The sequence below is a fragment of the Pipra filicauda genome, unplaced genomic scaffold, assembly GCF_003945595.2.
Source record: "Pipra filicauda isolate LSUMZ 115617 unplaced genomic scaffold, ASM394559v2 scaffold19_size4547281_pilon, whole genome shotgun sequence".
NCBI lineage: Eukaryota > Metazoa > Chordata > Aves > Passeriformes > Pipridae > Pipra > Pipra filicauda.
In genome coordinates, this window is record NW_024104309.1 from 960,141 (window position 1) to 983,268 (window position 23,128).

Genomic DNA, 23,128 nt, shown 5'->3' on the forward strand with positions numbered 1-23,128 from the left:
TTCATTAATTAAAGCAGGCTGGGGTTTTTCGTTATCATGGCCAAAAAAAGGCTGAATGAGCAGCGTAAGAGACACACATTGAACAGGAAACAGCCACAGACTGGAACATGCAAGGACATCTTCTGGCATTTGGCATTTATTGTCTGGGAAGTGAAATGATTTCACTTTTCTTCCAACCACTATGTTGATTAGGGTAGGGCCAATTTACTTTCAGAGGATTATGAGACTAAGCCACAGGGATTGCTTTCCTTTCCTTTGCTGTGTCCGCATTCAATCCCAACGCTGATTTTTATGCTGGTGAGTATCTGATAAAAATACACTCCTCATCACCATTTGCTGTGCCACGCTTTCTTACGAGAGCATTTCCGGAGCTTCTGGGATATTCTAATATTATTCAATGTTTTTATGGAAAATATTGGACACAATACAACAAAAATACAATGTGCGTTTACAATTTTACACTTTATACTGTGATACAGAACTGTTGTTACACGCTCACATGTGAGTAAAAAAGCTCAAGAGGGATTAAACTGCTCTCTTGGAGGCAGGATCTGAATCCTGTATAAAGACAGGACATATGGATACACACACACAAAAAAAAAAGAGAGAGGAAAAATAAGTGGAGTCTGTATGTTGAACAAGAGTGCTGTCAAAACAAGAGGATAGCAGGAAACTTTATTAATGCATTAATAGTTTTATTATTTAATATCGTGTTTCTGATTTAACTTCTCAATGCAAATTTTATTACTGCAAACTTTATTAATGCTATGGCGTTACCGCGCCACTCCAGACATTTTCCAATACCCTGATAACCTTGCTGCCTTGACGGCGCGCAACGAATCTACTTTCTTAATGGAATAATAACAGGGAAAAGGCTTCGTTTTCCTCCCTCCTTGCCGGGGGGCAGGGGCGGGCGGTGCCGGGGATGGTGGGCGGTGCCGGCAGGGGCGGGCGGTGCCAGGAATGGCGGGCGGTGCCAGGAATGGCGGGCGGTGCCGAGAATGGCGGGCGGTGCCAGGAATGGCGGGCGGTGCCGAGAATGGCGGGCGGTGCCAGGAATGGCGGGCGGTGCCGAGAACGGCGGGCGGTGCCAGGAATGGCGGGCGGTGCCGGGGATGGTGGGTGGTGCCGGCGGGGGCGGGCGGTGCCGAGCGTGGCGGGCGGTGCCAGGAATGGCGGGCGGTGCCGAGCGTGGCGGGCGGTGCCGAGCGTGGCGGGCGGTGCCAGGAATGGCGGGCGGTGCCGAGCGTGGCGGGCGGTGCCGGCGGGGGCGGGCGGTGCCGAGCGTGGCGGGCGGCGCTGACGCGCTGCTATCATGGCGGCGCGGCAGCTGCTGAGGGCGGCCCCGGGCCGCGGGCGGCGCGGGTACAGCAGCGCGGGCGCTGCCGAGTTCCTGCACCGCAGCATCGTGCCCACCATGCACTACCAGAGGAGCCTGCCCAGGTACGGCGGGTCCCGGGACACCCGCGGGGAGTGCCCCGGGCTGCGCTCCGAGGGCGCGGGGCGGGGGCCGTGTGGGGTGTCCGCGCTGAGGCGGGGGCTGAGGGAATGTCCTCCCTCGGCTCCGAGCTGTGCGCTTCCCGCTCTCCCTGCGGAGGGATGAAGTGTAAATATGGTTGTAAGCCTGCTTCTGAAACATCCCTTTGGGTCGCAGAGGAACCCCGGGAGTGTATCGGGATTGTTTTATAGTAAGGAAAATGTTTTTTTTTTTGTTCTGAGAGGAAGTTGGCAAAGATATACTCGATAGGAAATTTGTAAGAAAGTAGATGTCCGGCACCCCGCAGTGAGGGGAAGGGCTGAAGCAGGGCTGGTAACCTTCTGCGGAGCTGCTTCTCCGGGCAGTGGTTCCTGTCACTGTGTTCTCTGTGAGGGGTTAACACCCATCACCGCAGTACCTTTGTAACACCGGTCAGGTTCCTTCTCTGCCTTGTTTCCCAAGTATCGTAGGCTGTGCTGACCCGTATCTGTCTATTCCCCTAGTTCTCTTATTCCACAAGAAACTTATGAGGCATTTGGAGAATATGTATTATATTATCCATATATATATAGTGCAGTATATATAATAGTATTAGGAAGGATAGGGAAGAAGGGAGGCTACTCTGTAAGAAACTCAAGCTTCATTTGTACCCTTGCTCATAAAGTGCATTGTGTCTGTGTTCCACTTCCTTCAGACTACCTGTTCCCAAACTGGAAGATACAGTTGTGAGATACCTGAATGCCCAGAAACCGCTTTTAAATGATGACCAATTCAGGTATAGACAAACACGTATTGCACTGTCATGTGCTGCTTCAGAGCCAAGTGATACAGATAAAAAATAGGACTGTGACAGCATTTTGACTATTCTCTTGATTGCTGCAGGAAAACTGAAGAACTCGCTCATGCCTTTGAAAAGGGAATTGGAAGAGAGCTACATGAGCAACTGGTTGCTCAAGACAATCAGAACAAGCATACTAGTTACATCACAGGTACGCTGGCCTGCTGGGTTTTGGAGGAGTCTGTTGGTCATCATGCTTGGTAACATCTCATTGTGGTACAAATATAATAGGCTGAAGCTTAAGTAATCCATAAACTTGGAATAACATGCTGTGAACACTGTGGCTGTCTGTTTAGGTTGAGGTTAAAGAGCAGCTTATCTAGTAGCTCCCTTAAGGAAACTAAAACAATCATTTCCAAATAATTCCATGTTATTTAGTAAGAAAACTAAACTCTAAGGGAGGGAAGGGGTCAGAGAGTATAACTAAGTTTGAGAGGCAGAAGTGGTCAGTGCTCTGGACTTAAAAACCCCTAAAACTACAAACCATAATCTTCTCAAGACACAAACAAAAGAAGCAACAGAAAGAGGAAAATGAGAATAAAGGAAAAACACATTAGGAGAGGGAGAGGATGTGTATAGATTTTTGATTATACTGTTTCCACTGACTTCCACGTAGAAGTGTCTGCTTATGGAAGTACTGGATAGATAACAGCAGAGGTGGAAATATTCAAATACCTATGGAAGTAGAAGTTGCCATGTTGCCCAGTGAATGCACTTCTGTCCTTGCTCTCTTTTGAGGGTGTTAGCTACGATAAATTCTGTGGAGAATACCAGATTATTTTACAAAAAAATACTGCTGTTTGGTTTGTTGTATTTAACTTTCCATTCACTTTGAACAGCATCTAAGGGTTTAACTGGTGGCTTTATGTTGTTCATCAGTGCTTTTTGTCTGTGAGTTGTGGGGTGTCTGTATTACTTTTTGTTTAGTTATTATTCTTCTTTAGGCCTCATAAAAGACCTGTTCTACTTCAAATTGGTTTCTGAAAGTATGTATATTTGCCTCCACCTTAGACTTTCAAGTCCAGGGTTAAAAGGCTGCGTGATGATGACAGATGTGGTTTTCAAACTGTAGATGAATTCTGGTTACTCACCTGTGAGAAACTGTAATTAAAATTGTAACTTAGGTCCTTGAGCTACCCGTTGCCCTTCTTACAGCCCAACTAGAAGGTTCAACCTCAGTGACAGAGAGTTGCAGAAATTAATAGTTTAAGAGTAGGTAAAGGGATGTACCACTCCAAATGTGAGGTGTTGGGTGAATTACTGCACGTTTGTTGTGTTTGTAGGCACTTCAGTGTGTGTTTATTCATGATCACTGTTGGACTACACAAACCTCTGGTCTGACTCAGTGAGCTGTTTTTATGTTCTGACCTATTTCTCAACTCTCAATTTTCAGGTCCCTGGTTTGACATGTACCTAAAAGCACGTGAGCCTGTTGTTTTGAATTTTAATGCATTTATGTCTTTTAATCCTGATCCCAAACCGGAATACAACGATCAGCTCACACGAGCTACGAACATGACTGTTTCTGCCATACGTTTTATGAAGACCTTCAGGGCTGGTTATCTGGAACCAGAGGTTTTTCACCTCAATCCAGAAAAAAGTGACACTGAGCTCTTTAAAAAAATTATCCGATTTGTGCCTTCTTCGGTGTCCTGGTTTGGTGCCTACATGGTCAATGCTTACCCCCTGGATATGTCTCAGTACTTCAGGCTTTTCAATTCCACACGGGTGCCTAAGCTCGAGAAAGATGAGCTTTATACAGACGAAAAGGCAAAGCATTTACTAGTACTGAGAAATGGAAATTTTTATGTGTTTGACGTTATCGATAGAGATGGAAACATGCTGAAACCCTCAGAGATACAAGCACACTTGAAATACATCCTTAGTGACAACAGTCCAGCCCCAGCCTTCCCTCTTGGCTACCTCTCCAGTGAAAACCGAGACACGTGGGCATTGCTGAGAAAGAACCTACTGGAAAATGGCAATGAGGAAGCTCTTCAGAAAGTAGACTCTGCTGTGTTTTGTTTAAGTTTAGATGATTTTCCCATTAAAGACTTTGTGCACTTGTCCCACACTATGTTGCATGGGGATGGTGCTAACCGCTGGTATGACAAATCCTTTAACCTCATCATAACCAAGGATGGCACTGCAGGAATCAATTTTGAACATTCTTGGGGAGATGGTGTGGCTGTGCTCAGGTTCCAGAATGAGGTTTTTAAAGACAGCACCAACTCACCAGCCATCAGCCCCCAGTCCCAGCCTGCTTCAGTAGACTCCTCTAAAGCAGTGCAAAAACTTGACTTTAAGCTGAATGATGCCTTAAAAGCAGGGATTACCAAAGCCAAACAGAAATTCGATGCCACTGTAGAATCACTGTCTATTAACATGATTCAGTTCCAAAAAGGGGGCAAGGAGCTTCTAAAGCAGAAGAAGGTGAGCCCAGATGGTGTGGCTCAGCTGGCCTTCCAGATGGCTTTCCTTCGCCAGTACAACCAGACCGTCGCTACGTACGAGTCTTGCAGCACTGCAGCTTTCAAACACGGCCGTACAGAAACGATCCGTCCTGCCTCTGTCCACACCAAGAAATGCTCAGAAGCTTTTGTCAAGGAACTGTCCAAACACAGCACAGAAGAGCTGCAGAAGTTGATAGTGGAGTGCTCCAAGTACCACGGCCGCTTGACAAGAGAAGCTGCTATGGGTGAGTAGGAACAGATCATACACTTCTGCTTTTGCATGAAAAGGTCTGTAAATATTTAATTTACAACCAAATAATTTAATTTTGCTGGCGGTCTGATGCTAATGTAAACTTGACAAAAACAGTAGCCAAAGGCTGCAGTTTAAAATGCCTTCTGTAACACTCATTTCTTGATGGAGAGGAATGCCTCTGTGATTTCCACATCACTGTTAATGTGTTGAGAATTTTTTATACTTTTTTTTGTCCCCAGGGCAGCTGGGGTATTGGAAGATTTGATAAATACTTAGTGCATGTTGTACTCCCCAGGGCAACCAAGAACTTTGGCTTTAAGTCTGTATGTGTGCAGGGGATAAAGGCTGTAACAACTTCCAAATCAAACTGATATTTTTGGCTAGTCTATTCCTAGCATTATTTCAGTAAAATAGACTGTAGAACATTACCCCATAGAGTCTAAAATTGGCCTCTTTCTGTTGATGCAAGATCCTCTTCCTCTTTAGATTAATAAGTTTTAGGAAAGCTTTTTTTCTGCTTTAAACAACTTGGTATGTTCGGATAAATAGTTAATCAAAGAATGTGATGTATTATTAAAATTGTCTGTTAACATTGCACTTTAGTGTACTCTCATAATCCTGGTTGATTCTTGCAGTAAAACAGCCCCTCTTCCCTTGGGATGTGTGCATGAGAAGGGCAGAATGTCTGGCTTCTGAAAAATAATTCCCGCTAATACAAAAATGAACCTCACTTCACAGACCTCTTTTGTGGCTGAAAAACAATGTGATGTCAAAATAAATGAGTTTACTTCCCACAAAAATGAGCCATCTCTCTAATACATGTTATTTGATTTGAACAGGGCAGGGATTTGACCGCCATCTCTTCGGCCTGCGCTATTTGGCCTTATCCAAAGGGCTTGCTCTGCCTGATTTCTATCAAGACCCGGCCTATGCTCGGCTCAATCACAACATCATTTCCACAAGCACGTTGGTCAGCCCAGCTGTGCAGCTGGGAGGGTTTGGCCCCGTGGTGTCCGATGGCTTTGGATTAGGGTATCAGGTCCATGACGACTGGATAGGTTGTAATGTTTCCTCTTACCCAACTAGGAATGGTGAAGAATTCCTTCGGTGTATATACAAGTCACTAGAAGATATCTTTAATGTTTTAACGGGCAAGAAGATTGGTACTTAGACATAAAGACATTAGAAGACTTTACAATTGCAGTACAAAATGCAGACTATGTCTAATTGACATACTAATCAGTGTTCAGCATGGCTGAGACTGCCCAACTTAATTGGCTTCATGTATCTTCACTGAACTTGAATACTGTTAGATTCACTATGAAATTTGTATTTATTTTAAAGAAATCAATTACAGACCTTGAGTGGATGCTTCAGGAAGCATCCTCACAATGTAAAATTAAGTAACTCACTTAATTGTGAGTAACTTACATTACTCACAGTGTAAAATTAAGTAACACATCCATCTGTTCCAACTGATCCATGTGTTCTTAAAACACATCTTCTAAAATAAAAAGTTTATGAACTTGGAACTGTGTTCCATGAGTGTTCAGACACTCAAATCAATACTGTGATACTACTCTTAAACTGCAAAGATTTAAAAAAAAAAAATACATGCAATAATTTTAGACATGAAAGAGTAGTTCCATTTGCACTTGCAGTAAGCTTTCTTACTAACTGCTCACACTTACTTTTCTCTTTAAACTTGAATTTATATCAGAACTGATGGTGCCTCAACTGCTTGAAGTCTTTCCACTCTTAACTTCCAGAGAAACAAAAAGAAGTGGGAGGCCTTAAGTGATATGCAATCATCAAGTGGATTGTTAAACTGATTGGAAAAGACTGTATTTTAATAAAGCTGTCTACTATTAACCACAGAGTTCTTTTATTGCCAGATCTAATTCATACAGTATGGGTAGTCCCTTTATCCATAGCTCATGATTCTTATAAAAGTTGGAAAGAATACTGCTGAAAGCATTCTGCACTTACATGGTATGTGTAACTTGAACTCCCGCCTTTTAAACCCTCTTGACTTCCACTCTTTTTCTTCTGGAAGGATGAATCTTTCTCTAGAGCTGAGTAGAACTTGCTTTTGTGATCTATGTCAAGCTAATGCAGCTCCTGTCTTTCAGCACAGCCCCCTGTCCTGGACAACCAAATCTTTTAGCAGAACAGAGAAGTCTGAGCACATCTGATGTGACAGATCAGGTTCAGAGGCTCAGAAACCTACTTGCCTTTTCTCTTCCTTTGGATTTCTCAGCTTCCAGGCTCTCCCAGTGTCTTTTTTCTTTATCACAGTGAATGTAAGCGATACCATATCTTGGAAGTATGAACTGCAAGTGCTGGAAGGGGAGAGGCATGCTTTTAATGGGTAAGCCTGAAGGCTTATGAACTTTTCCTAGTCAGGGCTGTTTGCACCTTGTAATTCGCTGTTCTAGTTTTCACCTGAAAAGCCTTATTTTAAAACTCCTTTTAAAACTTAGCATGATTGTTCTTGCTCATTTAAACAAAGAAAGGAAAGGTGATCATTTGGGAAGATGAAGGAAATAATGTATCAGGAAACAATAATCAGACCGAAAGTCTGAATAAAGTTCACTTAAAAAGTGGGTTTTGTTTTTTTTTTTTCCTTTGTGGGTTTTTTTTGGTGGGTTGGTTTTTTTGTTTGTTTTTAAACATGAGAACAGCTGGCAAGATTGTGAGTGCATCCACCAAGGAGCACAATGTCTGTCTTCAACTAAAAGTGATGTTTATTTAATGACACACTTGGAAAGATAACTTGATTTTCAGAAGATTGTAACTGTGTAAATGTCAACAGCAGTCAAGCTTGGTAAGTGTTCTCAGTACACTCAGCTCAGTGTCTTTACTTGAAGTGGCAGAAAGCTACTAAAGGTGTAGCTGTTCCCTGGAACAGTTAACACAAACCTTACTAATCCTCATAGCCATTTCTTCATGATAGACTTTAGGGCTGTAAGTTGTCTGAGCAGTCACTGTGTGCAGTAGTTAAGCTACAGTCCACCACAACCGTATATATTTCAAAAAAAAGCATTAAGAAAATGGCACAGTTCAGTCAGGTGTATGTACTATTTTCAGTTTGTACTGAGGCCATCTCCAAGTGCTCTGTGGAAAATATTTTATTAGAGAATGCTGGGGACAGTAAGTACAACTTAGTGATGTTGGCCAAAGGTCAGACTCGGTGATCTGGGAGGCCTTTTCCAACCTTAATGATTCTGTGAACTTAGGTTTCCATTTCTGAAGTGCAGCCAGATAAAAAAAGGAACTCCAAGGAAACTTTGTATCTGATGGATACAGCTCCTCCATCAATAAGCATGTCAAGATTTATTAGGGCTGTGAACTTCAGCATTTTACAAATTTGTGGGTAACTTCATAGATCCCAACAGATTCCTTTGTTTTTTCATCATAGTCATTCCAATCCTGCAGGAAATAAGATTTCACAGAGTTAGTCACAGAGGACAGAATGCACACAGACTGGAATTCAAACTGAAACCAAATGTCACTCAAAATTTGGGTCTTAGACTTCTGTGGAAAGCACTGTGCAGTCACCAAGTTAAGTTTTGACAGGTGAGAGAAGCAAAATGACCTTCAGTCTCAGTGTTTTTATTTATATAATGTTGTAGGTTTTTTCATATGTAGTCCACAGCCTGTAGTGGACAAGACAGCAGCCATGGCAGGTGAAAGGATTATCTATCATTTACAATACCTTAGTCAGGTGGGTAAGCAGATATGCAGATCCCTGCCAAGTAGGATACCAGGGAACAGATTTGACCTTGAGATTCCTGCTCACAGCCAAGGAAGATTTGCAATGCTGGTGTCATTATCCTGAGCTTTGAAGGACAGTGTCTGTATTACTTTTTAATACCTTTGTGCACAGGAAAATGTGCAGGGATCTTCCCAGAAAAATCAATTCACCGCTCTCATGACCCCAGCCATTTAATATTCCAGGTTCCTGCTCTTTGGAATTCTTGAGTGACTTAAATAAAAGTAGCATTTCTACCTTTGCCAGCTGCTAAGTTATCAAATACCTACTTCTAAAGTGACACTTAGTAATGCTGGTTGTTATAGTTGATGCAGTTCCTCTCTCCAGCTATGACCTTCCTGTGGCTACAGGAAAGAGCAGGGTGTGTATTTTGCACTAGTGACTTGGGGAAAGCAAGCTAAATAATGAGATTTACTAATGAAACTAAGACAACATACCTTTTCCAACAGGTTTATGTCATTGAAAGGTGTGCCAGATTCTGCACCTTCAGCAGCAAACCCTGCCTGCAAACACATTTGCAGAAAGTTTTTAAAAGTAAGTTGTACCAAGAAAATAATAAATATGATCATTGAAACATATTTAAAGAAAGTAACTCAGCACAAAATTTCATTGTATATTTAAAAATCCCAGCCACTTCTGTAGCATACAGGAAGGTTTCTTACATTGCCATTTCTAACTACAGAATTTTATTAACAATTGGCTAAAAATCCATGTTTCTTCCTGGTTTTCTGTAAGGGATCTACACTTGCATTTTTGATAGAGAAATCCCACTAATGCCAGTCAGACATTTAGCTGTGTAAGAATGTGCAAAGTAAGCCACATGATTTTAAAATATTTCAGGATCTGAAGGAAGGTTAAGCACTTGGGAGTTAAATAAACCACAGAGAGTGGGTGAGGTCTAACACAAGGAGAGTGATCTGCAGGGCACAGTGGCCCTTCTAGAACTGTTGGAAGCCCATCTCAAGGGCACTGCTGGGGTGGAGAGGCAGATCAGCATCATGGGACAAAACTGCAGAGCTGCAGTACAGAACAAACACTAGAAAAATAGAAGAAGCCCTGCTTTTGCCACCTGGAGCCACTCACCAGCCCTCCAGGGAACAAAGAGCCACGTGACTGGAATTACATGCTTCTGTACTAGGTCTAAAAGGAGGGTGTATATCTGGAGAACCAAAGGATACTTTCTCTGCTTTCTTTTTTTAGATAACTACAATTTAAATAAGACATGCAAGCGTTAAGCCACTTTAAATTGACTTCAGGTGTGTTTGTATTATGTCTACCAAGAATAGGGAGAAAATACTGTAATACTATGGCCATGGTGCTAATCAAAAGCCAGATGTAAGGCTGTGGAGAAGCCAGGCTGGCTTGGATCATGTCAAATATAAAGCAGTTCACAGAATTGTTTGGAACTGCAGAAGTCATACAGGCATCAGAAAATTCTCATTTACTGATTTAGGCTCCAGAAAATTCACTCAAATATCTCTTCAGGAATTCAAGTATACTCTCCAGTCAAGTGCAGAGACCAAATTTAGATTAAATTAAAAGCTTTAATGAAGCTTTTTTCTCCAGATAAAAATAAAATTGACAGTTAGGATGCAGAGCTCTAAATATCTCCTATATTTTGTAGTCTTCCCATAGATTTTTCTTGAGGGGTGAGTTCCTAGGTCTGGTTGCATAGCTTTCAAACAGGGATAAACTAATAACCACTCTGGTCCTCAGAAAGATGGGCTTCACTTAAATAAACAGATAAAGACCTCCTGCAGCACTCTGCAGTGGGGATTCTATTTATATCAAATTCGTTGTAGGATTGGCTTCTTTGGGCTGTTTCTTAGCCCAGCATCACAGTCTGAGGGAAGGATAAGACAGGTTTATATCTGTCAGTCTATTTACACCTAATCCGACTGGAATAATAGGTTAAATATAGCAGGGAGTTAAGAGGCATGACCGTGCACAGGCAGATGAGTCACTGCAGACTGGCGTGGCCCTGGAGAAATCCTTTAACTCTGAACCTTGAGGTGTGCTTTCCAACAGCCTTTAAGTGCTGGTGATCTTCAGCCTTTGCTCAAGTTTCACGTGGAAAACTGCCAATAATCACTCCCTGTGGCTTTGGTGATGTCAAATCCCAAAGGAAATTTGTTTGTTTTTTAGAGGGCATACACTGAATCGTGTTCATAACCTGAACTGCATGTGCTCTCTGTAACAGCAAGGAGCACAGTGGTGCTCTGTCCAACGCTGCACTCTCACAATTCCCCTTGGGAAAGACTCTTCTGCGATAACCTGAGCACTGAAGACCTCTCAGGTGAGTTCAGGTGAGCAGTGCTAGTCACCTGTAAGGCAGCTGGAGTAAGACTCCAAGGTGTGCCTAGTGCTAGATTTTCCTGGCACAAAGAATACCAGAGTTGTTAATATTATCTGTTAGTTTTTGGGTTTGTTTGGAGTCAAATGAAATAGAAAAAAAGTGGATGGGAATCCCATGGGGAGAATGGGAATTTGGGGAGGTCTAGGATGTTCCAGAACCATTTCAAACAATGTGTATTTTATCGCTCTGGAGTCTACAAGAAGTGTTTTTAAAAACTGAGAAACAAATCACAAGTAAGATCTCACCTGTGGTTGAAAGTCAACCGGTTCCAGACCTCGGCATTCAAACTCCACTATTGTCTTGAATTTCTCACTGTCTTCAGCCTGTAATTGAGCCAGAATTCCATTAGTTTCCATCTAATAGAGACAGTGACAAGCATTAGTTTAGGAATGGACTGCTTTAAGGGCAGTACTGTCATCTCTGATGCCCCAAGTGACAGCAGAATCCTAGGGCTCATTTAATAGGTGGTCATTAACTAGAATTTCTTAGTCTGCTAATACAGGCCTAACCACCTCTAATTTGAGTGATACAGTTCTGTGTTGGCTTATGAAATGTATCAGATTATTCTACACTTGAGACTCTGCAGGAGTCTACAAGAGACAATTTCTGTCAGGGAACAATACCAGCTTCTTTTGTGTTCTTGAAAGAGGATGATAAAGCAAAAACTCAAAATAGTATTAATGCTAATTTATCTCTCACTTGTTATATAGAAGAGGAAGCAAACTTACATTGTAAGGCTTGATTGTCTGACTTAAAATATCTAAAACAAAAAAAAAAGTGTAAAAGTGAGTTGCATTATGTCTTTAGTTTTATTCAGCACAAACCAAGCACCAGGTTCTCCTTTCAAAGAAATTTCCTTATACAAAGTAAAAGAAACAAAGTCACCAAGCATTTCCTGCAGCTGGCCTTCAGAAGGTAGAAGGCCTTCACTTTTTCTCCCTTCTCCTGAGAAGTTTACACTGCACCATTTTCTTACCTTACCAATGCAAAAAAAACTTGCATGCTTTGTAAAATGACATTGCAGATGAGTTTTGTTCATGCAGAAACCTGGACTCACCAGGCCTTGCTGTCTGCTTCATGAGCGTGATGTCGAGTGTGTACCTGTTGTGAACTCGAGCACTGGTGTGCAAGGGAAGAAATCCCCGGTGAATGCTCTTTACAAGCAAAAATGGGGACTAAAAAATAAACTTGGGATAAAAAGTGACAAGTGGATGGTGCCTGTTAAACATGTAAGCACGTACCGATGGAGTTCTCCCTGGAGCACAGCTTGCACTTCTGCACCATCGTGGCGCTGCCTCGGCCGCCCTTCAGGGGAGCACTGTCCTAAAAACCACGACAGCAGAGACATTTGTGACTGCACTTCAGCTGAGCCACTGGAAACCTCTGCAAAGGTAAAGCAGTTTTTACAACAGTCTTTCACTTCTTAAAAATATTGCCACAAGAAGGCTTTTTTTTAAACAAGAGGTTAGTAATTCAAGAAGCTGCGATTATCAAAGAATAATTCTGTTCTAGACTTAAAACAGGGAATAGTGGATAGTTATGTCTTGGTCCACATAAGCATGTTCTATTAATTCCTCAAAATACATTCTTGCCACGCAGTATTATGCAAGAAAAAAGGATCATCATTCTGAAGAACGGAACCTTCTCTTATCCCTTTTATCCTGCTTTTTCAGTTTCCAAATGCTAATTTAGCATGCTTAACTCACCTTGAATTACCTAAATTTCTCCAGAAATATTCCATCAGCATCAGAGAAATATTTACAGGCACAACCTTATTCTGATACCACTTCAAAATTTGTTTTCAAATTTTATTTTTACAGAAAGTTTTTTTTTTTAGAGCAGATGTAAATACTTGCTCACTAACAGTCACCATTCCAATGGCATGTTTTAATTAACAGGATCCAAATTTTTTTTAGTATGGAATATGACAGCGTTTTCTAATTGCATATAGCTACTGAAAAGCTATGAAACGCATATAGCAATTGAAAAACTCGTCTAAAGTGCAAGTGGTCCCATTCCTGATGCTAATACGTGTGTAAGAGGCAGGTTCGTGTTCCCATTTTTGTTCTGAGGCAGGTTACAGGGACACGCACCATCAGCCGCAGGTACTGCCACTTCTCAGACACTTCGCCGCAGTTCGCACATTTCAGCTGGAAAACAGAAGTCAGAGAGCTGAGAGCTGTCACTAACGCGGGATGTGTGACCCCCCCGGCCCCGCCGCACCTTGAGGTACCATCGGAAGTCCTCGCCCTCGGCCCGCAGCCGGGTGATGTTCTCCAGCGTGGCGCGGAGCTGCAGCCCGATCCTCTGCAAGGCAAGGGGCGGCGGGAGCGGCGTCAGCCCGGGTCGCATCGGCCCGGCCCGGCCCGGCCGCGGTCCCACCTACCCCCATGGCCGCGCGGGTCTCCGGCCGCTCCTCCGTGGAATTTTTGTGGAATTCTCTTCTCCCTCTGCCCCGCCGAGGCCGTGCCCTCAGCCAAGATGGCGGCCGCGCCCGGCGCTCCCTGCCGGGCTGAAGCCGACGCGAAGCCGCGCTTGCCCTCAGCCAAGATGGCGCCCGTCACCGCCCCGGCCGGGCGGGAAGGGCGGGCGGTGCCTGTGGCGAGGGGCGGGAAAGCGGGAGGGGCTGGCACCGGCAATGGGGGTTTTCACCTTTAAAAAGCCATTTAACCACAATTGTTTTTTAATCGCAGTGGCTACTGACTTAGGAAATAGAGATGTGCCAGAGAAAGCAAGGGCACAGTTTGGCAGCGCTGCTGTGGGGAACAACCTCAGAGCCCACAGGGAGTCTCAGACCCCTCAAAGTCTTTTAATTAATGCTGCACAACAGATCTGCTAGACTAGAACTTAACTAAATACATTCTACGTTGCTTTTCAAGCTTTTCCAAAGCTGGATGGGAGCGTCAGTGAAGATCCTGGGTGGCTCCTGGCGGCCTGTTGTCCACCTGTGCTCTGGGGGCAAACAGGTGAGCACAGGACATGAGGAAGGTGATGCGTGTCTGCTACCACCAGGTACCACATGCAGAGTCAGCTGGTTTGCACTTTTGGGCTGGCCAACAGAATAGCCAGCTCAGGACAGTAACAAAGGTTTATCCTGACAGCTGGCTGAAGTTTCGTTTCACAGAGCCAGGCTTAATTCCATTTTCTACTGCTGTGTAGACAGAGAAATATAGGATGTGTGTGATACAAGTGATGTCACATACCCTGAGTGTATCATGCTAAAAGAAGTGTTAGGAAGTCAGTCTCTCACAACTCAAAAATTAAAAAGAAATCTCATCCTTTTAATAAGGATACTCACTGACAATTTTTAACAACAACAACAAAAAAATCTGAAATACATAAAAGCTCCAGGCCAGAAACCCTGACGAGCTGGAACAGCATCCTCCCCCCCACCACCCATTCCCCCATACAGAATGTAATACAAACTTCAATTTGTCTGATTTAAATTGGCTTAATCTTGAAGTGCAGTCCAATGAGACTGAAGACGAGACACTTAAGGTCCTGGACCAGGTAGTAGAATACTCTCAAACCTTCTGGATCTCTGCAGTGCACAACAGAAGGAAAGAAAACAAAAGAAGTTTAAGACTGATGCTCTTTTAGAAGAGTTTATAGAACTAACCTATTAAAAAAACCCCAAAGCCTGTAAGGAGACTTTTTGGAGGTCACTTTAGACATGAACAGATTTTTTTTCATTCTACATTGATGGATAAAACATTTTGCATTCCAGGTTTGCATATTTTAAGTCTTGACAAAATGTGCATTTTTTTCATGAAAGCCAAGTAGCAACAGCACTTAGGATTAAAAAAAAACCCAATCAACCATGACAGCCAATCTTTTCAGCTTTGGTGAAATACAGAAATCTCAGTTCTCCCAAAGACATTGATGCAGACAGGTGACTGGCAGGTCAGTTTGGCCTATGAACACATCTGACAGGGTTCCTATAGCAAGGTATTTGAAAATATGTGTAATGCCACAGTCTAAAGGCAGCTGGTACATTACACTGCAACACAGAGCAGTGTCCCCAGGAACTGATCTGTACCTTGAAACAACGTAAAATACAGGTACCCAGTGATCAGCAAGTTTAATATAGACTGTTAAATAAAAACAACAATAAAAGCAACTTAAAAAAGCAGGGTACGTACTTGGACTGATTTACATCAATGAGTGAACCGATTTTTGACGTGGTAAAGGAGATGTGCTCGTCACCAATTACTATCTCAAGCTCCTGGAAAATAAAAGGTTATGGGAACTCTACTGCTTTGAGGTACAAGTTACCGAAATACTTAAGTACTGTGATAACTTTTTTTTTTTTTTTTTACAAATTTCTATTACAGAGACATTGAGTGCAGCAGGTCTGTGAATCATATTAACTCCCCCAGCTAAGCTGCCATTGAGTCACTATTCAGGTTTTAAGGTAGTATTGTTTCCCTTTTGGCTGGAATCAACACAGCCTTGAGGGAAAAGTTCTGTTATGCTTCCAAGAAGCTACCCACGGAAATTAAAGCATCGATTAGATGCACCCACCTGCCGGCCCACCCTGTCCGGAGGCGGCCACAGAGCATCATCTTCCTTCGTGATTTCACTGTCGTCGATGATTCTCTTCAGCTCCTCCATCACGCTCTTGTGCACGTAAGCCTGGACACAACATCCCAACATGGAACTACAACCCCTGCACACACCATTCCAGCAGGGGAGCCCCGCGCCGCCGCCCCCCTCACTTACCTCCTTGCGGATCATCACATCGTTCTTGTAGTTGCTGTTGTTGGCGTAGCGCAGCTTCCCTGCGGGGAGAGGCCGCGTGTTAAACCCCGCCGGGGCGGCCCGGCCCCGAGCCCTCGGGGAGCGCAGAGCCGTCCCTCCCGGTGCCCCCCGGCCCCCGCCCGCTCTCACCGTCGGGGCGGAACTCGAACTCGAGGAACTCGTGCCCGAACTTCCCCTTGTGCCCCACGTAGTACCGCAGGTAGAAGTCGCTCGCCATGTTCCCGCCGCCGGCCCGGCATGCACCGCGGCGGCGCGCGCCGCTCGCGTCACGGCGGGGCTGGGAGGCGCGCGCGCGCCCCCTGGCGGGCGGCGGGGCCGTGAGGGGCGGGAGCGGCCCCGCCCCCTCAGTCCGAATCCAGCCGGGACAGAGCCCGGATCCAGCCGGGAAGCAGCCAGACTCCACCGCCAGACCCCCACCGCCAGACCCCACAGAGGCACGAAACGGTGCAGGTGAGGGGTCGCCGCACCCCCGCCGGCCCCAGGGGAGGCTCGGGCCCTCGCCTTGGGGGGCTCCCTGAGGGGCGCCCAGCCCGGGCGGCCGGAGCAGAGCTGTTCTATCGTTGTGGTATTTGCGGTGCTTGACAGAAAAATACTGCAGCGGTGGTGGCCGTGGCCTGGGTGCCATCGCTGGGACAGGACTGGACACATCCACACTGGGATTGACCTGTTGCAGGGCTCGGTCGGTGCAGGACAAGGTGCATCCTCTGCCCTAAAACCTGTGGCCTTTTCTAGGCAAAAAAATGAAAATTATTCACTTGCTGCTAATAAGGGCTTCCTTATAATATTTATACATAGTAATGAAAGACAAGACGTGCAGCTCTCCCTTTGTTATGAGCCCAGATGTTGACATTCAGTGTCACTGCAAGAATTCGATGCCCAGGTTGTTATGTTACAATCCTTCCATCCTATGTAAAATAAAGCTAAAATTTGTATTTATGGAGAGATTTTCTTCAGAGACAGAACAACCACTGTGTGTATATGCCTTTAATCAGAATGAAAATAACTCCAATGCCCATATTTCTGTCTCCCGAGGCAGTTTGGTGCCTCACTGGGACTGGTTTGTTGAGGTCCCTCATCACCAGTGGCCTGAAGTTTGAGGACTGGGGGTAACACCTGCCCCTTTGCTCTTTGGAATTCCTGAAAGGGCAAGAGACAGGCCTTTCTGTATAATACTCCCTTCTGAAAGAAAAATTCAGACATAGGGTGTCTCTTGTGCTGATCAGCAGATGGGACACTTTTCACTGAGGACACAGAATGTGGGAGGGCATTTTGTATTGTGGTAGAACTGGAAATGGGTTTTACACTGGTGATTTTTCATTTAGGTGGTTTATCCTGCTTATTGTGTGAACTTGGTCGTCCAGTCTAAAGATAATACCAAGTACTGTCTGGTTTGTCTTCAGGTTCAGAGGTTTGTTTGTTGTTTTTTTTTTTTTGTGAGAGAATGACTCTACTGTAATTGTCTAAATTGTTTATAAGCCTTTTCAGGAATATCGGTATTTAATGTATTTTTGTTTAAATTACTGCATTGGAAGGAAGAGCAAACTGGAATATGAGTTATCCCGAGAACCTGCATTTTAATTCCTCCTGGCGGTGTCAGCTGTCTGACTTCTGTATGCTAATACATTTTATGATAAATACATATTATGGGTGAGATAAAAATGCTTTTTGCTGTGTGCTTATTAGGGTTTTTTGTATTCTTAAAATAAATGTCGTGTTTGATGGTGATATAGTGGATGGAGTGTTGCTGGCAGGGGTGTTTGGGTTATCTTGACACACTCACAATCAAAAACATACTACGCTTGAGTGCATTGGCTTAAGGATGTGTTTGTGAAAGAGGAATGTGTACGTTGTGGTTCCTTTCATTCCGCCTAAAAGCATGAGCAAACAGTGATTGTTCTGTCTCTGAAGAAAATGTCTCTATTAATACACATTTTTAGCGTTATTTTACACTGTAATATAACAGTGTGCATATGGAATCTTGAACTGATACTGGTTTATAAGGGCACTGAGTTGGGGGGGGTGTTGTTGCTTTTTTAAGAAGAGCAAAATCTCCATGATTTTCACTTCTGACCCGCGGGGAGCAGATATCTCTGGGACTTGGAGAAATGGGAGAAATTGGATAAACATGCTCTGAATATTTCTATTTGTTTGGGGGCTTTCCTCATGTCAGTAAAAGAGCAGATAGCTCAAATAAATCAACCTACTTTGGATCCCTAATTTAACTTAGTTTTAACATTCTAAGATTTATGATTGTTTGTTGAAATAATTGCATTCCTGCTATTTTTATCTCCTCACTAGAGACATTGGGCACTTCGGAGAACTGGGTGACAGAAATTGTTTCACAGATGCCAAATAATTCAGATTGTTTTCTGATATTTTTCCATGTCTGTAACTGCTGAGACCATGTTCTAAACATACACAATTTTATGCACTTCTTTCCCATTGTATCTACAGAGGCTTTAATTCTTAGTGACTCCCTTATCAAAGAAACTACTTTCACTGACTGAGTAATCTTTGAAAGTTAATACATCCATGAAATGTTTCTTTAAAATGTGTTCAGTAGCATTTGATGTTCTCATGGTGTGGACCTTGACTTTGCACATAGATCCTTGTTATGCCTGTGTTACTTCTTTAGCTGCTGGGAAGAGAATCCTATTCTAGTTTTGAAGAATGTTAATTCCTGTGCCTCTGCATTGTGTGAAAGATAATTAGTATCAAAATACAGTTGAGTCAGCAGCCTGTTGTGTCTGCTGGAGACAAACTGACTGTGGGTCTCTGGGTTAACACTGAGCTGTGCATTGTAAAACACTGTTTAGAAAAAACAGCCTGATTTGTATCTTAAAATTGTGACGTGGATAAGTTTTATCTACTTGGCTAAAAGTACAGGTCTGTAAAGGACCACTGGCTGTTCTGGTGCCAAGTGAAATGACCTTGTTGCTCTCTGAGGTGAGGTTTTCCCTGCAGTGCTGGGCTGCTGGGGCTGGTTAGTGACTGAGATGTTCATTGCTCACAAGACAAAACTCCCTGGTGGTGGCTGAGCAAACAAAAGTGGGGTGTATTGACGTGTGTGTTAGAAGAAAAAATCCTGAGCCTCCTATAGACTCGGATGTGTAAAGGAGTGCCTGAAAAGGAGGAAGATAAATGGAAGTTAATAGAAAACAGGCCTGGAAGGGTCTGTCACAGTTGCCAGGTTCATCCCCCTGCCCTCAGACAAGAGCAGCTCTCTCATGTGAATCTTTCAGTGTATTTTAATGAAGCCTTTTGGGTTTGATTGATTTTGATTCTCTGCTTTTTCTGCAGATGGTTTTTGTGCCAAATGCAAGTTTATAGTGTAATTGACTTTCTCATTTGTAAAGTCAGCCCCATGTGAATCTGTTGGGTTTGGCAGGGCTGGAAGATGGGGTGCAGTGCAGTGTATGAGAACTGGCCTGGAAGGGTAACTAGTCCAGTACAGATGAATCCCCCTCTTTATAGTTTATTTCTACAAATAATTTAAGAAAATATATATTATTTAAATAGTTGTGTTTTTTTCATTATAGAACTGTGGCTTCAACTCACACAATAGTATTTGCAGAAGTGCTTTAATTCTCACTTCAAAATTTTACAGACGTAGTTACAAGGGCTGTCATGGGGAAGCTTGTCCCCAGTGGTTGCTTCTGAGAAAGAATCTGCACATTTTGACTGGAATTAGCCTTTGTGAATTGTCCTCTAGGTAGTTCCCCAAAATGTTGGTATTATATAAGAGGGAGATATTTTATGTCATTGCAGGTTTCAGGCCCTTTGTTTAGTCATTGGCCAAGTGCTGCATTCTGGTCATGTATTTCTGTGAAAGCTGATTTTGTTTAAACAAAACTGCCAAGCTCTGTTTGAAGGTTCCCCAGGTGGCAGGGAGCAAACATAGGTATTTATTTAACCTTCAGCCCATGACCTTCCTTCAGGGGTGGGTTATGTCCACCAAAGGGCTGTATGTTTGTGGACATATCCAAAGGAACCTTGGACATTTTACCTCCTTGGTTGGAATGCCCCAGTCCTGGGCCATGGCACTTCAAAGGGCATCCTTGTGGTGGGGAGCTGCTCAAGATGATACTTCAGACAAGGGCTGCAAAGAAACTTCTCTTTGCTCCCATGTGGCCTTGCTTTAGCTGCAATAAACACTGTGCTAATTTTTTTCTTTTATTTGAAATGTTTTACCAAATTGAAGTTTTGATCATCTCACAGGGCCTTTTGGCACACCAGAGTTTCACAAACTTTACAGAGTTGAGGGGCAGTGCATATAGAACAGAAACTTTTAGATTTTATCTCATGTTCTCTGCTACACTTTGACAAGAAGCTGAATTGAATTTTATCTATTTCTACTGTTTCTACCTGCATTTCTGCATAGGTTTTAATTGGTTTTGCAGTTCATTTTTGCTCCTACTTGTCGTTGCTTCTAAACAACTTGTTCTTCCAATGTATTTGATTCCAATTTTTGGTTCTTTGCTTTTCCCTTATTCTAGAAAGAAGGAAAGTGATGTAGTAGGTCAGGAAATCCAAACATGAGGCTTCATTAGCAAGAAGATTAACAACTCTGGCATGTTTGCCTTGTCACAGAAAGCTTCCAGGCCTTGCTTGTTCCCTGCACACATCAGACTCTCCAGCTCTTTACAGCTATTTGAAAATCTTTGTCAAGAAAATTACAGTGCTCTCCTTTTACATAGATAATTGTACCTCTGAGCAGCCTTTGATCTGGTGGATGCAGAAGTCCCATCCATTTCCTGTGCAATCCTTCTTTGGAGGACCTTGGTACTATTTCCAGGGACCCCTAACTAGAAGCAGGCAAACCCCCAACTTTCCAGAGAGCCCTTGCAGATAGACTTTGTGTGCAGGTGATGTGCTGAATTCATGCAGGGTTGCCATGGCAACCCTTCTCTCCTTTGTCCAGAAGAAGATTGCTGTATCAGTAAATGTACTTTTTCACAGGACCCTGGGGCTTTTATTCAGGGGTCTCAGAGCTCTTGGGAGCAATAGATGGGCAGGCCCTGGATTAGCAGTGTCATAGATCCTCGTGGTCACTAATGCTCTTTGTTCTTCAGCTCTGAAGATACCAGCATTTTTTCTCTCCACCTTCTCTATGGTTTTTGGCAAAAGATTGTCCTTTCTATACTACATGGAGACATATGATCTCAGATTCTGAGTTTTGAGCACTAATATTTCACAGCCAGGAGATATAATTCTCAGTCCTGATGTTCTCCTGTCCTTCTTCCCTGATCTCAAAGATTTCTTGGTCAACTTTTTCAAAATTCTGTTTTGCTGAGCACAGCTGCTCTCCTGACCCCAGGAGCCATCAGATTAGTTCTGTTCCATGTTCATCTCATTGGCAGTTTTTCAATGATAAAAGAGAAAACAGGAGGATGGAAACCCAAGCGAAGATGAAAATGATGATACTGCCTGTAATACACTAATCCCCTTCCAGAAGCCAGGAGTTATTTCTTATGATAAAGTGATTTGTCTGTCTCAGAAAATGATTCTTGATTTCCAGTCAGTCAGGATTCCTGTGACTGTGAGTCTGTCCTGTTGAACCACAGGATGGTGCATGAGCAGCACCTTACTGACAGTGTTTAACAGAGCAGCCTCGGGAATTAATGTGTATATTTTTACACATTTCCACGTATGCAAATGCACATGCATTTTTTTGTACATCAAATGAAATATCTTGCTCACAGATGGATCTTGGGATTAGAAGGATTGGAAATAATGACACGTTTCTATTTTCAGTGAATAAACCTATTTTGCAGTTATCCCAGTCAGCAACATCCACCTGTTGAACATTATTTGGACACTGACCCCACAAGAGAAAAACTGCAGGTAAAATTATGTTTAGACTAACATTACATTATGTAATTATCATTCATTTACATTATATTTTTATTTTGTACTGTTTATAGAACAGTGTAGAGAATCCAATAAATTACTGAGAACTCATCTCATGGTAATATCACAGAAAGGGATAATTTCAGGAAATGCATTTTATGCCTCTGATTCTTTGAGAATATCATACAAAACTGTATCAGTGTTAGGTATGAAATCTCAGTGTTGATGTAATAATGTTCCATTAACACAGATCACTTTTAATAGCCTTCATTGTGCAGGTCAAGAACTGATACCTGTGTGTGTTGCAGGATCCTGTGGAGATACAGGGCTGGTTTGGATACCCAGTCCTATTCCAGCACCAGCCTGCGTGGTCTTTGCCCCATGTCTTTGGGCCATGTTACAGATCTCTGGTGGTACCTACAGAAGCTCCTGTGCTGGGGTTAGGAAGGATCTGCACTGTTTTCCCCTCTCTGGTGGCACAAACCTCTGATTTAGGAAGAACAAAAGAGCTAAAAATGCTTTGCCCAATCACTTGGCATCCTGCACTGGAATAAGAAAGGTCAGGCAATAACTTTTGTTCAAAAAGAAGACTTCAGTAGAATGGATTTAGTTTATTTAATAGCTAAGAAAAGGTCATGTCTTTTGTTCTTTTATTCTCACATAAATTGATTTTGTAAAGTTGAAGTTGGTTTATCACCGTTTGTGTTCTGTGGCTTTGTTATTTCAGCACTGGAGAAAAGGTCATCTTCTTGCTGGGTATCTGATATTCCATGGTCCATTAAAACTGCATTATTTCTGCTGTAACTGAAGTTCTTTTCCTTTTCTTGCATTTTTTTCCTCTCTTATTTTTTCCCCCTGACTTCACCTGTCCCAAGACAACTCAGCTCAACTGGGTAGTTTGTCCTGCAGTGTAGTATAGATTTTTCTCATGTTTTGTTCACTATTCAAGAGCTTGAAGAGATTCCCTCTCTGGTAACTTAGGGGAGTGAATTGCATTCTGTCTCAAAATGAAGTGTCAGTAGAAGACAGTGACTGAGGTTTTTTGCATGGAATAAGAAAGAAAAATGAAAATATTTAAAAATATAGAGGTCTGATGTGAAATTTATATTGTGATTCTTCTACTAAGGAAATAGTAATTTCTTTACAGCCAGCTCCTCACTGGCCTGTTTGCCTGACTTCAGTTTTACTCCAACTGTCTCTGAGATGATTAAAGAGGAACTGAAAAAGGTTTACCTCATGTGCTCATCAACTCAGAGGTGTTAAGCCAAGTGAGTGTCAGTGGGGAAAGGCTTAATTTTAGGGTAGTGGCAGAAAAGAAAGCAATCACCTTTGTGTTCCTGTGTTGTCACAGTAGCATAAAGAAGT

General features: G+C 43.1%; 3 protein-coding genes and 1 long non-coding RNA gene across 6 annotated transcripts; 2 read left to right on the forward strand and 2 right to left on the reverse strand.

Annotated features, from left to right (window-relative positions):
- The first annotated feature begins 1,290 nt into the window (after nucleotides 1–1,290).
- On the forward strand, nucleotides 1,291–7,626 carry CPT2 (carnitine palmitoyltransferase 2). The gene is made up of 5 exons (XM_027748659.2): nucleotides 1,291–1,443; nucleotides 2,172–2,252; nucleotides 2,360–2,466; nucleotides 3,709–5,013; nucleotides 5,861–7,626. The coding sequence occupies exons 1-5, from the start codon at nucleotides 1,316–1,318 to the stop codon at nucleotides 6,190–6,192; spliced, it is 1,953 nt and encodes a 650-aa protein (XP_027604460.2). The 5' UTR covers nucleotides 1,291–1,315; the 3' UTR covers nucleotides 6,193–7,626.
- A 171-nt stretch (nucleotides 7,627–7,797) lies between these two features.
- Nucleotides 7,798–13,711, reverse strand: CZIB (CXXC motif containing zinc binding protein). 3 transcript variants are annotated; one of them, XM_027748668.2, is made up of 8 exons: nucleotides 13,539–13,711; nucleotides 13,386–13,459; nucleotides 13,246–13,302; nucleotides 12,394–12,475; nucleotides 11,881–11,912; nucleotides 11,398–11,475; nucleotides 9,234–9,299; nucleotides 7,798–8,453 (listed from the first exon to the last, which is right to left on the reverse strand). In XM_027748668.2, exons 2-8 carry the CDS (start codon nucleotides 13,386–13,388, stop codon nucleotides 8,376–8,378), a joined length of 396 nt encoding a protein of 131 aa, XP_027604469.1. In that variant the 5' UTR covers nucleotides 13,389–13,459; nucleotides 13,539–13,711; the 3' UTR covers nucleotides 7,798–8,375. The 3 variants fall into 3 exon arrangements, with proteins under 3 accessions (XP_027604469.1, XP_039236501.1, XP_027604467.1); XM_027748666.2 differs by having other exon boundaries at nucleotides 8,050–8,453; nucleotides 13,376–13,459; nucleotides 13,539–13,700; XM_039380567.1 differs by lacking the exon at nucleotides 9,234–9,299 and having other exon boundaries at nucleotides 13,376–13,459; nucleotides 13,539–13,702.
- Nucleotides 13,712–14,412: 701 nt separating this feature from the next.
- Nucleotides 14,413–16,168, reverse strand: MAGOH (mago homolog, exon junction complex subunit). Its single transcript, XM_027748669.2, has 5 exons — nucleotides 16,043–16,168; nucleotides 15,875–15,933; nucleotides 15,677–15,787; nucleotides 15,295–15,377; nucleotides 14,413–14,693 (listed from the first exon to the last, which is right to left on the reverse strand). The coding sequence occupies exons 1-5, from the start codon at nucleotides 16,128–16,130 to the stop codon at nucleotides 14,594–14,596; spliced, it is 441 nt and encodes a 146-aa protein (XP_027604470.1). The 5' UTR covers nucleotides 16,131–16,168; the 3' UTR covers nucleotides 14,413–14,593.
- Nucleotides 16,169–16,241: 73 nt separating this feature from the next.
- Nucleotides 16,242–22,708, forward strand: LOC120323116. Its single transcript, XR_005563281.1, has 3 exons — nucleotides 16,242–16,363; nucleotides 21,668–21,757; nucleotides 22,072–22,708. It is a non-coding gene; the product is annotated as an uncharacterized LOC120323116 (long non-coding RNA).
- Nucleotides 22,709–23,128: the final 420 nt, after the last annotated feature.

Coding starts and splice junctions, on each gene's coding strand:
- CPT2 (XM_027748659.2), top strand. CDS start 1,316: ATGGCGGCGCGGCAGCTGCTGAGGGCGGCCCCGGGCCGCGGGCGGCGC. Junction 2,253..2,359: donor TTAAATGATGACCAATTCAG/GTATAGACAAAC, acceptor TGATTGCTGCAG/GAAAACTGAAGAACTCGCTC. Junction 5,014..5,860: donor GACAAGAGAAGCTGCTATGG/GTGAGTAGGAAC, acceptor TGATTTGAACAG/GGCAGGGATTTGACCGCCAT.
- CZIB (XM_027748666.2), bottom strand. Junction 12,476..13,245: donor GGCAGTACCTGCGGCTGATG/GTGCGTGTCCCT, acceptor CGTGGTTTTTAG/GACAGTGCTCCCCTGAAGGG. Junction 9,300..11,397: donor CGGTTGACTTTCAACCACAG/GTGAGATCTTAC, acceptor ATGTGTTTGCAG/GCAGGGTTTGCTGCTGAAGG.
- MAGOH (XM_027748669.2), bottom strand. CDS start 16,130: ATGGCGAGCGACTTCTACCTGCGGTACTACGTGGGGCACAAGGGGAAG. Junction 15,934..16,042: donor GTTCGAGTTCCGCCCCGACG/GTGAGAGCGGGC, acceptor CTCTCCCCGCAG/GGAAGCTGCGCTACGCCAAC. Junction 15,378..15,676: donor CGGACAGGGTGGGCCGGCAG/GTGGGTGCATCT, acceptor TTTATTTTCCAG/GAGCTTGAGATAGTAATTGG.